Source organism: Meles meles, chromosome 10 (assembly GCF_922984935.1).
Source record: "Meles meles chromosome 10, mMelMel3.1 paternal haplotype, whole genome shotgun sequence".
Lineage (NCBI taxonomy): Eukaryota > Metazoa > Chordata > Mammalia > Carnivora > Mustelidae > Meles > Meles meles.
The window spans coordinates 11,316,324-11,331,734 of record NC_060075.1 but is presented as its reverse complement, the minus strand read 5'-3'; the positions used below and the strand labels follow the sequence as shown (position 1 = coordinate 11,331,734).

Below are 15,411 nucleotides of genomic sequence, written 5' to 3'. Positions count from 1 at the left end.
AAAGAATGAATTAGTGCAGGCAGAGGGAGAGTGGAGACGAAGCTGTTTTACTTTTTACTTTGCATACTTATGGATTATTTCAGTTCTTTTTCAACAAGCATTTATTTTGATATATGTGCTGCCGAAGTGAGCACTACAAGCATGTATTTTGAAACTCAAGAAAGGAAATTGTTCATAAAAAGGCAAAGAAATCTGAATTGTGATTTAGCAATTACTCTTCTGAAGTGCCCTGTCTTCCCACTTGGATTTGCTCTCTAAAACTTCTTATTTTTTGAGAACCAGCTAATGCAATTTTAGTCCACATAATTAAGCATGAAGTGAGAAAGGTCGAGTAGCAGTTAGGGCACATGTTTACCACCCCCCTCAATGCCTGGTCATGATCCTGACATAAAATTCTATAGTTAGCATTCTGAAAATCCCTAACATGTAACAAGAAATGACCTCCAACAATTTGTGGATCCTTGTTATAAATAAGCTTATTATTAATATCCACTTAGATATTTTGGCTTCCAAACTGCTTGGGAAGTCATAGTCATGATTATCTTCCATCAACTGACAGTTTTCTTGCTTCATTTGAATTAATTTCAAGTAGATTACTCAATTTTCAAAATTCTCAAATTTTAATGATCTGGAATTCAAAGACTTTGTGTGTGTAATATCCTCTTATGATCTTTCAAAATGAAGAGAGTATAAATAGTTATCAATGTGTAATGTTCGTCAATTCAGGTTTCACAGGGGTGTTTTCAAGCCGAGGAATCTGGAGCATGCAGACATTTCAGGGTATGACCATTTGTAGAACATTCTTTTCTATGCACCTCTGATGACTTTGAGTATAGATGGGAATCACTGTAGACAGAAAACCAGTCTCAATGACATATAGCCAAAAGGAGGACAAGGACGTTCACTCCAGCACTTTCCATTTAGAGGGAAAAAGAGGTGGAAGGATATGCCAAGGTCATGCTGCATTTACTGGGAGTAAGATCCCGGGTTTCCAGGTTCCAGTGAAACTCTATATCACAGCCCTCTTCCTACAACAGCTGTTCAGTTTTTGTAATTCCTTCCAGGTCTGGTTACTGGAGATGTTTATGTGCTTTTAATTCTCAGGTCTTTGGAAATTATTTTCTTGGCATAAGAAATAATGCCTGGGATATAGAATATGCTCTGTAAATACTGGCTATATAAATGGATGAACAAACAACAGAGTTGAAACTCTTTAATAGAAGCCCGAGATTTGGGTAAAAATGAGACAAGGGATTACTATTCCACAAAGGACTAGAAAAACTATTCGGGTTGATTCTCATAAAACCTCCCTAAGACTGATCAACTAATAACCCATTTTATCTGCATCACATGTCCAATTGGTGGAGCCAATTCGATCTCTGGTACCTGTTTTGTTAAATGTATGAAGAGGTAAAATGTGGCAGTTGGTCATGATGATGCTGTCTCGGTTTGGTGGAGGAAGTAGGTAAGAACAGGAGTTAATATGCCAATACTTAATACAACTGGGACAACATAAACGACCATAATGATAAATGCCAGGTAAGTGTCAATGATTGGGAATGATATTCATGACATCATACTCTTATGTACCATAGGCTGGATGTGGAAATAATTAAAGTGTTCTAGGTATTTGAGCGTGTTTCTTAATTCATCGAATCCTCACAACCATCCAGAAAGGTAGCCATTATTAATCCCACTTCAGAGATGAGGCTTAGGGAGGGTGACTGTGACATCAGGTTATAGAGCATGTACCAGACGGAGCTTGGGAACTTACTGAAGCCTTTCTTCTCTAAAATCTGTGCTTTTTCCAGGTTATATGAATCCTGAGTCCAGCAATGAGACTGTGGGTAGTTTATGACAATGGACCCAGTGTTTTGTCAAATGAAATACTTAATAGAAGGTGAGTCTCCTTCTGCACATACAGTATACCACCACTGACTGACTGCAGAGCTGGAGGCACAGTAGAGACACTGAGGATGAAGATGATAAGAGAGTAGAAATCACATGGGGAACAGACTACAGGTGGCTTGGTCTTGCAGAGGGCATGGAGACTATCATTCTAAATGCAGATGATGACGCTTTCCAGGCAGGAAGTGAGGGCAGCAAGTAGAAGGCTCATGTCCTGACATCTGTGGGTATTCTCGCCAGGCTAAAAGATCATATGGTTTTATTACTTAGGGATTTGTTTTTCTGATCATAAAGTGGACTTCCTCTGATAAAAATTTTATTCATCTTGATAAGATCTGCCACACTTTACTCATAGAAGGGTGAGAGGATCCCAAGATCTTATTTAGAATTTAGTAAGAAATATGCAAGTAATAAGATAATCTGTCTACTAAAGTTATCTTAATTCATGTTCTTATGTTTAAATCAGGGTTTAAAAATAAATAAGATCCTTTGACAAAGTAACTAAATCCATAGGGGTTTTCAATCTGAATTTTGCTTAGCATGTGATGGAAATAATCTTCCTTCCTGAATTCTAATAGAAGCATCCGTGTATCTTGCATTGTCTAATGTTTCTAAAACATCTTGAAGTTATTCTGTATAGTACTACCTATTACAAGAGTGGAGAAAGATCCAAATGCTCAACAGCAGGCAAATGATAAAATAAATGAGGCATTCTCATGAAGTGAATCAAATATAACTTTGAAGATTATATAGAATGAAAAATATTTGTGAGTGGAATTCAAAATAGTATGTATACTAAGATGATAACAATGTAAAATATGGATGAATGGGGGAAATAATATGCAAAAATGAAAAGTTTTGTGTTTGTGACCTATTACTTTTAAAAATGAACATTTAAAAAATAGGAGATGTTGAAAAATATTGAAAAAGTGGTTTAAAAGAAGAATCATAATTCAAAAGTATTGGCAATTGGTAACACATACACACATAGACATATTTATATGTATATCAGAGATTTTAAAAAGGTAAGTGACAAAAAGTGAATCATTTGGAGAGTTAAATTTGGTTTTCTGTTTTCTGTTTATGTCATAAAAAGTATTTATGCATTGACAGATTGGAAGGTGTTTAATATGACATGAATTGTTTTTTTTGTCTTTTAGTGTTCCTAAATGTGAACTGAGCTAATGAAATATACAACTTATTAATAAAATTTCATAGAAAGTCTGGAGAGTAAAAGTTTAAAAGTAAAAATCATCTACCGTTATTCCATGACCCAGAGTTCTATCCATTAATGATATTTTGACCTTTTCCTTCTATAATATTTTCTGCATATAGCTGTATTTTTTGACCAAAAGTGGGAAAATATTGAACAACAGATTACCATCCTATTTTATTTCATTTAATAATACCCCCTAAAAGATTTTTTTCATGCCTTAATTATTCTTGGAAACATAGTTTGAATGGTTGGTTATTAAATCTATAATTTATTTAGATATACTATTCTTCCCTACTACAAATAATGCTGAATTGCATATCCTTGTGTATGAATCTGATTATATCTGATTCTTTTTAAAAGTCCTATTAAAAGACATATTAAAGGGGCGCCTGGGTGGCTCAGTGGATTAAGCCGCTGCCTTCGGCTCAGGTCATGATCTCAGGGTCCTAGGATCGAGCCCCACGTCGGGCTCTCTGCTCCGCAGGGAGCCTGCTTCCTCCTCTCTCTCTGCCTGCCTCTCTGCCTACTTGTGATCTCTCTCTCTGTCAAATAAATAAAATCTTTAAAAAAAAAAAAGACATATTAAAGGTTTATTAAGGGGCACCTGGGTGGCTCAGTCAGTTAAAGCCTCTGCCTTCGGCTCAGGTCATGATCCCAGGGTCCTGGGATCAAGACCCGAATCAGGCTCCCTGCTCAGCAGGGAGCCTGTTTCCTCCTCTCTCTCTCTCTCTCTGCCTGCCTCTCTGCCTACTTGTAATCTGTCTGTGAAATAAATAAAATTTTTAAAAAAAGGTTTATTTAAGGTCTAATTCACATAAAGTAAAATTTACTTGATTTAGGTTTATAATTACGGATTTTGATATACAGTTTGGCAACCACAACATCAGGTGGGAGAAAGATCACTCAATGTCTACATTTCAGCTTTGGCTATGTGAAAGTGAATTTTTTTTTTAAGATTTTATTTATTCATTTGAGAGAGAGCTAGAAAGAGAGAGCACAGCTGGGGGGTAGAGCAGAGGGAGAGGAAGAAGCATGTTCCCTGCTGAGTAAGAAGCCAGTGCAGGGCTTGATGTCCTGGGATCATGACCTGAGCGAAGGCAGATGCTTGACCCATTGACCCACCCAGGCGCCCCAGAGAGAGCGAATATTAAAACTATGGGGTAAGGAGGAGACGGTTTTTTTGTTTTCTCTTTTTCCATACTAATCTCAATCCATGCATTTGATCAGTATTTCACATTTCTCTCTCTCTCTCTCTCTCACACACACACACACACCCTCTTTTGCCTTTTACTTTTTACTCCATACTTCTGTCAGCCAGTCAGCTCAGGAAAATCACTACTGCCATCTTCAATCCATCCACAAGTCAAAAAATGACCCACCTAAGATATGGGCAATGCTATTCTATACCTAGTTGTATAAGCAAAGACAGTCAAGAGTTGTGATGCAGTCTTACCTGGTAAGTAACCAATACTAATAACCCACAATCTCCACAACAGAGTCTGCATACTTCCCTTATAAACTCTGATTTTTTTCTCTGGCGTTAGTCTTCAAGGTGACTTTACATGTGTGCACACACATATATGAGTACACATACAAACACGTACAGCCTAACCCCCCAAGGTGAGAATCATTCATGATGAGAGATGATTTAGGCATAACCAACGAAAAAAGAGGTATGGTTTTGGTAGAGAAAAACATCTGTGAATGCAAATAGGGGATTAGTTGTTTAGAAACAGAATTACAGTCAGGTCTTACCTCTCTATTCCTTAGGATGAAGATCATTGGTAAGCTGAAAATTTGATCAGTTTGGTAACTATTGCAACTGAGGCACCATCACTATGCCTCAGAACAAGTGTGTCTTTCCTCATTCCACACGTGGGGTTTTCTTTCAAATGTCCCATGCCAAGAAGAGGCCATGGCCCATTCCCTGTGTGTCTATACTAACCCTGAAATCCCTTTCTCACCCAATCCTACTTTACTCTGCTCCCGCCAGTCAGAAATTCCAAAGCTCTCTATTCCAGGGATGCTGTGAGTTTTAACATACAATAGGGCATGGCCTGGTACACTTCCTATACTCCCCCATTCAACCATCCAGTCGTCAGCCAACAAGTGTTTCCTGAGCACCTACTCACCTGTTCCACGTTCAGCACTGTGTGAGATACCGGAGTACACTGTGAACAAAACAGACTGGACAATGCTCCTCCAGAACTTCCATGTAGCCTGTCTCTATACCCTTCACCTGTCTCCCTCATTCTCCAACATCAGGGCTTTTGCCTGCAGACGTAAAATCCTCCCCTAACTCCTAGATTTAGCGCAAACAACTCATGCCATCTTTTCTTCTCTATCACCTTCTGAATCCTCTAGTTCTTATTTCCATCCCAATCCCATCTGGCTGGACATTCCAAAGCCTTTTCCACAGCTCTTTAGACTTTGTCTTATGGGGTTCCTTTATGTCTGTTTTCGTTTTCCTCACATTTCATTTCCAAGCAACCTTCTGCTATGACCCTTCTGGAATAGCAACACCAGCTCTGGGATTCAGCAATATATTTTAAGCTAGACGCCAGGGAACATAAAGGTCACTAAGAAGTTTCTCTGCTCAAAGAGCTAAGTGGTCTGGTCTGGGGAGGCAGCAGCAATAGGGACCTTGATTGATTCAGGGTGAGCTGTTCGATTAAGGGTAACTCTGCTTGATTTAGGGGGAATCCATGCCTAAGTGCCAAGTGCTCATCTGTTAGCTTGGGAGCAACCTAAAGATAAAAACCATGTCTTTTTTATTGTGGGACCAAATCCCCACTGGGGCAATGCACTCACCTAACTAAGACTGGGATCTTGGGCATCTTCTTGGAGACTTTAAAGAAACTTGTGTCCCCTTTGTTGTCGGTGAAGTACACGCCGGCCACACTGGTCACGAGGTTGCCAGGGAATGTGAAAAGCACCCTTTCGTCGTCGCCCTGGTTCGCCCAGTCCCAGGCCTGGCCTCCAATGAGCAAGCCCCCTCCACGTTTCATAAACTTGACCAACTTTTCCGTCATGGTTTCATTATAGGCATCAATGCAGTAAACTCCGAGGGAGTCTTTCACTTCCGGCTCAATCTTCGCCTCCACCCCAGAACCCTCAAGGATTTTGGCCAGGGGTGCCAGGGATGGGTGTACACCAATGGGAGCCCCAGGGGAAGAACAGAGCCAACCCACTGCATTGAGGAGAAAGGGAGTGAGCTGGGCTTCTACCAAGTAGTCCTCATGGGACACCACCACCAGGCGACCTCGGCCATAGGAAGAGGCAGCAATGAGGACCTGGCCCATGTCATTCACCATCACTGGGAAGGAGGCCTCTCCAATTAGAAGCAATTCACATGGGATGGCATCTTCAGGGACATCCCAGCTTGTCACTCCATTCATAAGGGCCTCAAAGGCAGCAGAGGGAGTCGCCATGGCTGGATCGACTTCTGTAAGAAAGCAAAGACTCAGTTTGGTAAAGAATAGATAAACAAATAAACAAAGGAGCCAAATGGTTCACTCTTCCCCTAGCAGGGGCAATTCTTCCCACGATGCAAATGAGACAGACTCTGTGAACTGACTCAGGGACTCACCAGGGGTGTCAAGGTATCCAACCCAGGAGACCTCATCACACCCTTCCCGGTCCTCCTAAACTCTTGTGGCCAAACAGAAAGAGCCTGACCCTTTTCCACTGCAGAAGGAAACAAACAGAAGTGGACAATGTGGGCAGAATTGTGCCCCCAAAGAGTTACCTGTAAATCCACCTCCTAGTACCCGTGAATGCAACCTTATTTGGAAAATAGTGTCCTTGCAGGTAAAATCAAGTTAAGATGAGGTCATGCTGGATCTGAATGAGCCCTGATTTAATGACTGCTATCTTTTAAGAAACATCTGGATGCAGACAGAGACACACAGGGGAGAACGCTAAGAGAAACTGGAATGATGCGTCTATATGCCAAGGGAGGCCAGAGGTTGCTGGTGAGCTCCAGAAGCTCTGGAAGAGGCATAGGACAGATTTCCCTTCAGAATTTCCAGAAAGAACACCTTGCTAATACCTGGACTTCAAACTTCTCTGCCCCCATGACTGTGAGAGAAGCATATTTCTGTTTTAAGTCACCCAATTTGTGGTGATGTGTTACAGCACCACCACCAAAACCTAACACAGTGGGGCCTCATGCTGCCCCTTGTCCCCCTCAGCTCCCACATTGATCTTATTCATCCCAGCTTGTGGAATCCCAGAATATCAATCTAGAAAGTCTGGGTCCTCATAGGATCTTCTTTGGTCGCAGTCATAGGTTGGGGAAGAGGAAAAAGTAAGTCCTCTGTGGCTTGAATCCAGGTCTCCATCAACCAGGAATTATGGCAGATTCTTCTTCCTTGTACTTTGTACCTGGAGAAAGGTGTGTATGTCCGTGTATGTGACCTCACATAAATCTTCTGCTTCTTCACCATGAGCTCCCTGCTCAGATGCTCGACGTCTGACCTCCACTATGTTCACTTTACTGAAGCAGTTCCCCCGACAGCAGATGTGTTTTCATAATCGGGACATCTAGCGGTTGTCGTTCTCACTGACCACTCAGTGGCACCGGCCAATACTGCTGTCCTGTTCCCTGAGACTCTCACCGCCAGTAACATTATGGCCAGAGCCAACATCATCATCTTCAACCTGCTGACCCATTCACTTTCTATCCTTCCCTGACCTCTTCTGAAAATGCAGCTATTCCTTGTGGTTTTTTTTTTTTAATATTTTATTTATTTATTTGACAGAGATCACAAGCAGGCAGAGAGAGAGAGAGAGAGAGAGGAGAAAGCAGGCTCCCCACAGAGCAGAGAGCCCGATGTGGGGCTCGATCCCAGGACCCTGGGATCATGACCTGAGCCGAAGGCAGAGGCTTTAACCGACTGAGCCACCCAGGCACCCCATTCCTTGTGTTTTTATCTGTGGTTCTTAACATCTATCTATTTCTCTTGTCAGAAAATATGTTCATTCCCAAGATAATACGCAAAGCAGTTACAAGCTCAGGCTCTGGAGGGAGGCTATCTGGGCCTGAATCTTAGCTTTGTTTGCTTACTAACTGTGAGATAGGGCAACACATCTCAGACATCATTTCCTCATTCATTAAGTAGGGACAAAAGTGTCTAGCACATAAGGTTGTCCCAAGGATTAAAGGAAATAACAGGTTAAATGTCTTTCAATTATTTATTTTATATGAGTTTGTGTGTGTGTGTATTTACATATAATTATTTGGTAAGAGTAAGCTATTTAACTTGCAAATGTGCATAAGAGAGAATTCTTTTTTTTTTTTTAAGATTTATTTTATTTTACAGAGAGTGAGTGAGTGAGTGGGGGGAGGGGCAGAGGGAGAGAATCCTCAAGCAGATTCCCAGCTGAATATGAAGCCCAATGTGGGGCTCAATCCCATGACCTATGAGATCATGACCTAGAGCTGAAACCAAGAGTCGAACGCTCAACCAACTGAGCCAGCCAGGCGCCCCATAGAGAATTCTTATAAAGTGAGCAAAAACCAAACCTAACGTCAGATGTTGTAAATACTGAACTAAACATTTAATGATTCCGATTTTATAGTTTTCACATTTTGGAGCCAATGCTAACAGTAATATTAATTATGATTACACTTAGTTCCCAAGTGTTTCCATGGTCCTTGAGAAGGTCTTGGGCACAGGCACTGTGCCTTCCTCAGGTGCAGACGAAAAGGCCCTGGTTCTGAGATAATGAATAAACTCAAGATCCCTCCTGACAGAGCACTCTACTGTTGCAGTGGTCTCTAAAACGAAAGAAGTCTTAAATTTAGTCTTTTCCTTCCAAACTAGCTCCTCTTAGGCACTTTACATGAGCTCAATGTCCCTAGCTGCTATGGAGGGTGACATTTACCTCAGAGAAGTTTTGAGATGACAGAACAGGCGGCTGGTTCACAAGAGCTTGTCCTTTCCCTGCTCTTCCTGGTGTCCACAAATAGCCAGGAGACAGCAAACTGCAAAGAGTCACAGTTGTGCCCTTCTCCCTCCTGTGCCATATCCAGCTGGCCACAGTCCCGTCAATGTCATCGTACATGGTTTCCAACCATAGTGCCAGGAACCTAGTTCAGATGCTCAGTAATTCATTCCTCGACTAAACTGACCCAGTTTCTGAGTCACCAGGGCCTGATCTTGCCTCTATTCTTTTAAAGCCACTGATAGTATTATTTCCCAGAAGAGAACCCCCTCCCAGAGCTTTGCTTTTCCCCACAGGGTTAAATCTGACACCTTCATCTTGGGATTTGAGGTCTCCAGGGCTGGCTGCTCCTAACATCTTCCAGCCATGTCTCTGGCTACCTAACCTCTCTGCAGCTTCCAGAACACTTGGCATCCCTGGACATGCCCTGCTTTCCTTTTAGACTCTCTTTTCATGCTCTTTCCTTCCTGTTCCCTCTCCCACCTCTTTCTACCTGTTGAAATCCTACCCTTCTAAGAGAGGTTATTCATAGAAGAGGAAATAGTCTATGAAAATATACTCTATTTCACTAGTCAGACAATTGAAAATAGAATGCATGATGCTGCCTGTAAGATTATCAAAAAGGAGGAAGGAGAAGGAGGACGAGAAGGTGAAGAAGATAAAGGCAGATAATAATGCCCAATGTCCAAAAGGCTAGGAGGACGTGACCACAATTTGCTGGAAGGACCAAGACGCTGAGAGCAATCAACAGTGGGCAGCCCCACTTCAGAGGTGAGATTCTCAGACCAGCAATCCCTCTTCTGATTACCTTTCATACAGAAACAAGAGCCGCAGGATTGAAGACATATGTACAAGGATGCTCACTGCCACACAAAACTACAATTGGAGACAGATAAATGCAAACCTAGAAATGGAGACAGGTGACAAGGGATGTTTTCCAGAACCATCTATGATTTCTGTGGGTGCAACTCTCTAACCCAAAGCCATACCTATCCCACCTCTGCATACTACCCCACCCCACAGCCTAGTGTTACAACATAAGACCCTGGGGTATAGTCCCTAGCCAGCCACGCACACCTGCCCCCTAAAGAGCTGCCCGTCAGACCCCTCCTCTCCGGGCCCTAGTCACTGCCAGGGCTGGTACTCCAGATATCAGACCCCTCCTCTCTGAGCCCTAATCACACTGCCGGGGCTGGTACTCCAGAAACACTCAGAGCAGAGAACTCACGTTTTTTGTCTCACTAACTGTATTTCAAGCTAGTTCATGGGGGAGCTGTCTGTGGAAAAGTGACAAAGGGATGGACAGTTGGCCTGGAGATTTGAAAAGTAGGGCACCAGAATGAAGGGGGCTTTTCCTGGGGAGCTGCCTCCTTCTACCTGCCAGGGTTTGGTAAGGAACACTCAGGCTCCCCTCCTCTTGGCCAGTTTCCCCTGTCCTGCTCCACGAGTGGGACTGCAATGCAGCCTTGGCCTGATACCAACGCTGCGTGTGTGGCAAGCCAACATCTGAGAGGGAGAATGTTTGGATAAAGGATGATAATCTGTATCATAGAATATCACATCACTATTACAAAGAATGAGTTAAATCTGTTTTGCATCTATGTAGACAACCCTTGATGATATACTTTAAGTAGAAACCTCACATCATTGTAATTTTAGGACACAAGCCCATTTTTGTAGGGATAAAGATAATAACAATAGTACTAGTAATTTTAGTAGGAGTAATCACAATACACTGCTTTCTAGGTTCCAGGTATTATTATAAGTTTCCTTCATAAAGTATTTACTCCTGACAACAAACCTGTGAGTTTGTACAATCACTATCTATTTTATAGGTGGGCAACAGCAGACAAAACAAAAAATGCGATGGCCAGAGAATGTGGTACTTGCTCAAGTCACACAAGTGGGAGAAGTGGATCCAGGATTCAAAGCCAGAGAATCTTATACTGAGTCCACATTCTTAAGTATCAGAAATATATAAGCCTGGTAAGGGCCAGGATTTTATATACAAGAAAAAAATCTATAGAGGCCCTATTTCAACATGCCAACATTAAAGCATGAGGAGGGGAAGAGGTGAACAGAATTCTTTCTCCTTAACCAAGTCTGCATCCTTTGAAGTGTTGTATATATTACTGTTACAGTTAAAAATACCACAGGTAATAGAACGTCAAACAAGCAAGTAAACACACTTTAAATGATGGAGTGTATACATTAATGGATTGCTCAACTGATATCTCACCGAAAATGCATTTTTTCATCAGTTGAGCATTTATCCACTAAAAAAGTTGATTTCCTTCTCTGTGGGGTTCTTTGAACTTTGCAACTGGTTCTGTTCCCACTTTAACCAGCTCTATCCATGACTCCAACACTTGACTTTTTAACCGAATGCTTCCTGTTTATGCCCGAATCCCTGTTTGCTACTCCAGCTTGGGGACTGCAGAGGGACACAGCCTGAGGTGGGGGTGGGATGGGGAGATCCCTTTTATTTCTCTCCCTCTCTTCGTCCTTAGTTCTCCTTCCATGGCTTCTGCTTTCTCTCCTTTGTGCCAACTCTGGCCTCTTTCAGCTTGCTGGAACTCAAGACACCTCAAAAGCAGAAGGTACCTCAGGCACAACCTATAACTCAGGCAGAGAGCTTTACAAATCCCCTACTCCTACCACAAAGAGCCCCATGCAACCTAAATGGGGTTTCCCTTTAAGAGATGTATTTGGAAGGGAAGGAGGGTAGCAGGCCTGTCTTGGGTACTGCACCACATCCTGCTTTATAGCTTGGTTTCAAATCCAAGTAGAGTAAGTATCTGAGATCAAGGGTATGTGTGGTTCTTTGGATTCTCCAGGAGAACGAAGAGGTGCTCCATGGTGGATAACGGGGAGTGATGGATGGTGTCAAGGGCAGACCTAGGATCACTTCTTCAGTAAAGAGCTACCCTGGCCTTGACAAATGATTACTCACACAGACATCCAGTCCTATAGGTCTTCTCTTCTTCTTGCCATTTTCTTCCATGAACCCCTTGTTTCTTTTTCCGTATACATCCAATACCCTGTCCGATGTCCATCAACTTCTACTACGCTAGAATTGGGGTGGGTTCACCCTTCTTTTGTATTCTGTTCTACATATTCCCAGATCAATCTTATTTATTTTTCATTGAAAAATGGTTTAATTAATATATTTTTAAAAATATGAAATGCAGGGGCGCCTGGGTGGTGCAGTGGGTTAAAGCTTCTGCTTTCAGCTCAGGTCATGATCCCAGAGTCCTGGGATCAAGTCCCACATCAGGCTCTCTGCTCAGCGGGGAGCCTGCTTCCTCCTCTCTCTCTCTCTGCTTGCTACTCTTCCTACTTGTGATCTCTGTCTGTCAAATAAATAAATTAAAAAATATGAAATACATATGGAAGAACATTAATTTAAAAAAATTAAACAGATTCCTATATACCTACTACCCAGCTTAAAAAACAAACTCTTACCAATAATTTTGAAGACCTTCTTGTGGTCCTCTCCAATACCTTCCCCATTCCCATAAAAGTAAGCATGATTTAAAATGCTGTTTTTCTATTCCCCTATTCCTATCTTACCACACTCCCTTCTTAATTCCTGAGTCCCCCAGGGCCTCTCACTGGTATTTGCTCATTTCTCTGACCAGGGAACTCCCAGGAGAACGCATCGTGGGGAGCACAAGCCCGGAGTGTTGACCAGCCTGCCTCCCAGAGGACAGTGTCCTAAGAAATGGACAACGCGGGACACAGGTCGTTCTTAAATTCGAGGGGTTGTCCATACTGAGTTCTGGTGTGGGATCCTCTCTGTTCCTCTCCAGGCCCTCACCCCAGCCAGACTTTCCTACACAGGCCCAGAGCCAGTCCGCAAAGAGCTTGTCCGTGACGTCAGGAATGGAGGGGGCCTGAGGTGGGGAGGGTAGCAGGGGGAGGAGGGGAGCAGAGCGGAAAAGCTCTGCCTGGCAGGGAACGCTCCAGACCCACTGGCACCGTTTGGGTGAGGTAGGGGTACACAGACCACTGCTGCCTCTTGCGTTTACTTACACACACACACACACACACACACACACACACACACACACGTCTCCGGGGACTAGTGAGAGCACACACACGAGCGCACACACACACGTCTCCGGGGACTAGTGAGAGTGGGTAAGGGAAGTCAGACCCAGAGCCAGTGTTTGCAAAGATCAAAGGGCAGTAGGACAGAAGTGATGCTCTGTCACCAGCCACCTGTGTGACCCTGAGCAAGCCCTGCCTCCTCCTTTGGCTCCGACGAAGCTGCGGAGGAGATGCTGTTCTTAAGGTCGGGCCTGTAGGAATCTCGACCACACAAAGCACGCAAACACAAACATCAGATGTCAGAACCCGGAGAGGAGCAGCAATGCGGCAGGGGCGATGCGGAGCCCAGAGCAGAAAACAGTCAGCAACGGGGGCTAGGACACAATCATCGAGGGACCGGTCCCAGATCCGGGAGCCCCCGGGCCCGCGGTGCGCCCCTCCCGCAGGTCCCGCAGGTCCGCCCGCGCCCCCTCGGCCTCCGGCACCGCCCTCCCCCAGAGCCAGGCCGAGTTCCCCGCCAGCTGCCCCTTCTCCCGCCTGCGGGGCTTCGGCAGAGGGCCACTCACCGGGTCTCGGCGGCAGCTGGGGGCAGGGCTGGGTGCAGTGCGTACGCACCGTGCGATGGGGAAGGGGCTTCCCTGCAGGCAGCCCCGCGGCGAGCGGGCGAGCGAGCTGGTAGCCGGGAGGAGGCGCAGCCGAGATTGGTAGGGGGGGAAGGAGGGGTTCCTCCTTCCCACTTCCTCCCGGGCGCGAGAGCGAGCCCAAGGGGCGGCGCTTGGCAGGGGACAGCGCTTCTTTGTGTCGCCGGCCCTGCTGGCTTGGCATTGCAGCGGCCCCCATCCTGGCAGAGTGGACGGCCGTTCTATTAGAGACAAACTTCTCTGACTATTCGTTACTAAGGGAAAGGCTGAATAAATGATACGACACCGTCTGTATATTATTCAATGCTTAGGAAAAGCTTAGATGTCCATTTGGTTGTGGGCGGGGGGGGGTATACTTGACATACTGTGGGAGGGGGATAAAAATTATACAAAACTCTTAGCTGTGCTTTCATTTTTATAATAAAAAATAGCCCTTTACATATTTGTACTATGATGGGAGAAGGGAGAGCTAAATGCCTACCTGTTAATATTGTCTGACCTGAGGAAGAGCACAGGGCATCTTTTATATAGCTCTGCATTGTTTGCATTGTTATCTATGTTACTTTGGTAAGTTAAGAATATATTACATTTCAAAAAGACAAGAGGTAGCCAGTGTCTACCCTTCCGTGTACATTTCAGTTCCTATTTCTTTCTTGAAGTCTTCTCTGATCACCAGTTGACAGCCGCTCCCCCCTTCTGTGAACTGTGAGTTCTATTTGTCCATGACTTCATTGTCCTCAGGTGCTAGATCTAGCAAGTGAAATGCAAGTTAGGACTGCAGTTTAAAACTCGGACTGTCACCAGATGTCCTGGGTTCAGATCTCAATGCTACAATCTACAGGCTGAGCGGCTTCAGCAAGTTACTTAATTGCTGTCCTAAGATTCAGTACTTCATGTTCCAGGAAAATACATACTTTTAAACATACTGACTAGAGTTTTGGTCCAAATCCAAGTCATATTTCCTTTCTGGAACCCCCTTCTACCTCCTTTTCCTCTTTCCTTTCTTCTTTAAATCTTTCTCCAAATTGAATCATAATAGGGGATGTGGGTTGGTGAGCTCAATGGCATAAAACATAGAGGGAATGAAAGGAACAGAAATCAAGAGAACCTTCAGGGGGCACCTGGGTGGCTCAGTGGGTTAAAGCCTCTGCCTTCCGCTCAGGTCATGATCCCAGGGTCCTGGGATCGAGCCCGCATTGGGCTCTCTGCTCAACAGGGAGCCTGCTTCCTCCTCTCTGCCTGCCTCTCTGCCTACTTGTGATCTCTGTCTGTCAAATAAATAAATTAAAAAAAAAGAACCTTCAGGATCTTGCCCAGTGAAGGACCACTTGAGTGACAGTGAGCATGTCCTTTAGTCCTTTAACTCCCTCCTGACAGAGCTCAGGGTTCTGAGCTAATAAACAAGGAGGACTGGAGACTTGCTTGCTAAAACCCTCTCCAGTCTCAAATGACAAGATAATAGCACCGCAAGGCAAACCCCCCAAATACTGGGTTGTGTGGAAAATTTTTAAATGCAAAACAAAAACGCACCTATTGCTTACATAAAAAGAAATAATAAAAAGACAAAAATATACGTGAGAAGGATAGATCCTAATTTACATCTGAGGATGGACATGAAATTTGACGGGGAAAGAATTTTAACTG

The 15,411-nt window shown here is 43.9% G+C and overlaps 1 protein-coding gene across 4 annotated transcripts in view; it reads right to left on the bottom strand.

Annotated features, from left to right (window-relative positions):
* Positions 1-15,411, bottom strand: part of TCAF1 (TRPM8 channel associated factor 1) — a 49,606-nt gene that overhangs the window by 18,905 nt on the left and 15,290 nt on the right. For 3 of the 4 annotated variants that reach the window (XM_046021005.1, XM_046021002.1, XM_046021004.1), the window contains exon 2: positions 5,936-6,569. In XM_046021005.1, coding sequence (XP_045876961.1) covers positions 5,936-6,555 — 620 coding nt within the window. In that variant the 5' untranslated portion in view covers positions 6,556-6,569. Of the gene's footprint in view, positions 1-5,935; positions 6,570-13,692; positions 13,841-15,411 lie in introns of those variants that run through there. The other variant, XM_046021003.1, reaches the window with a different exon arrangement.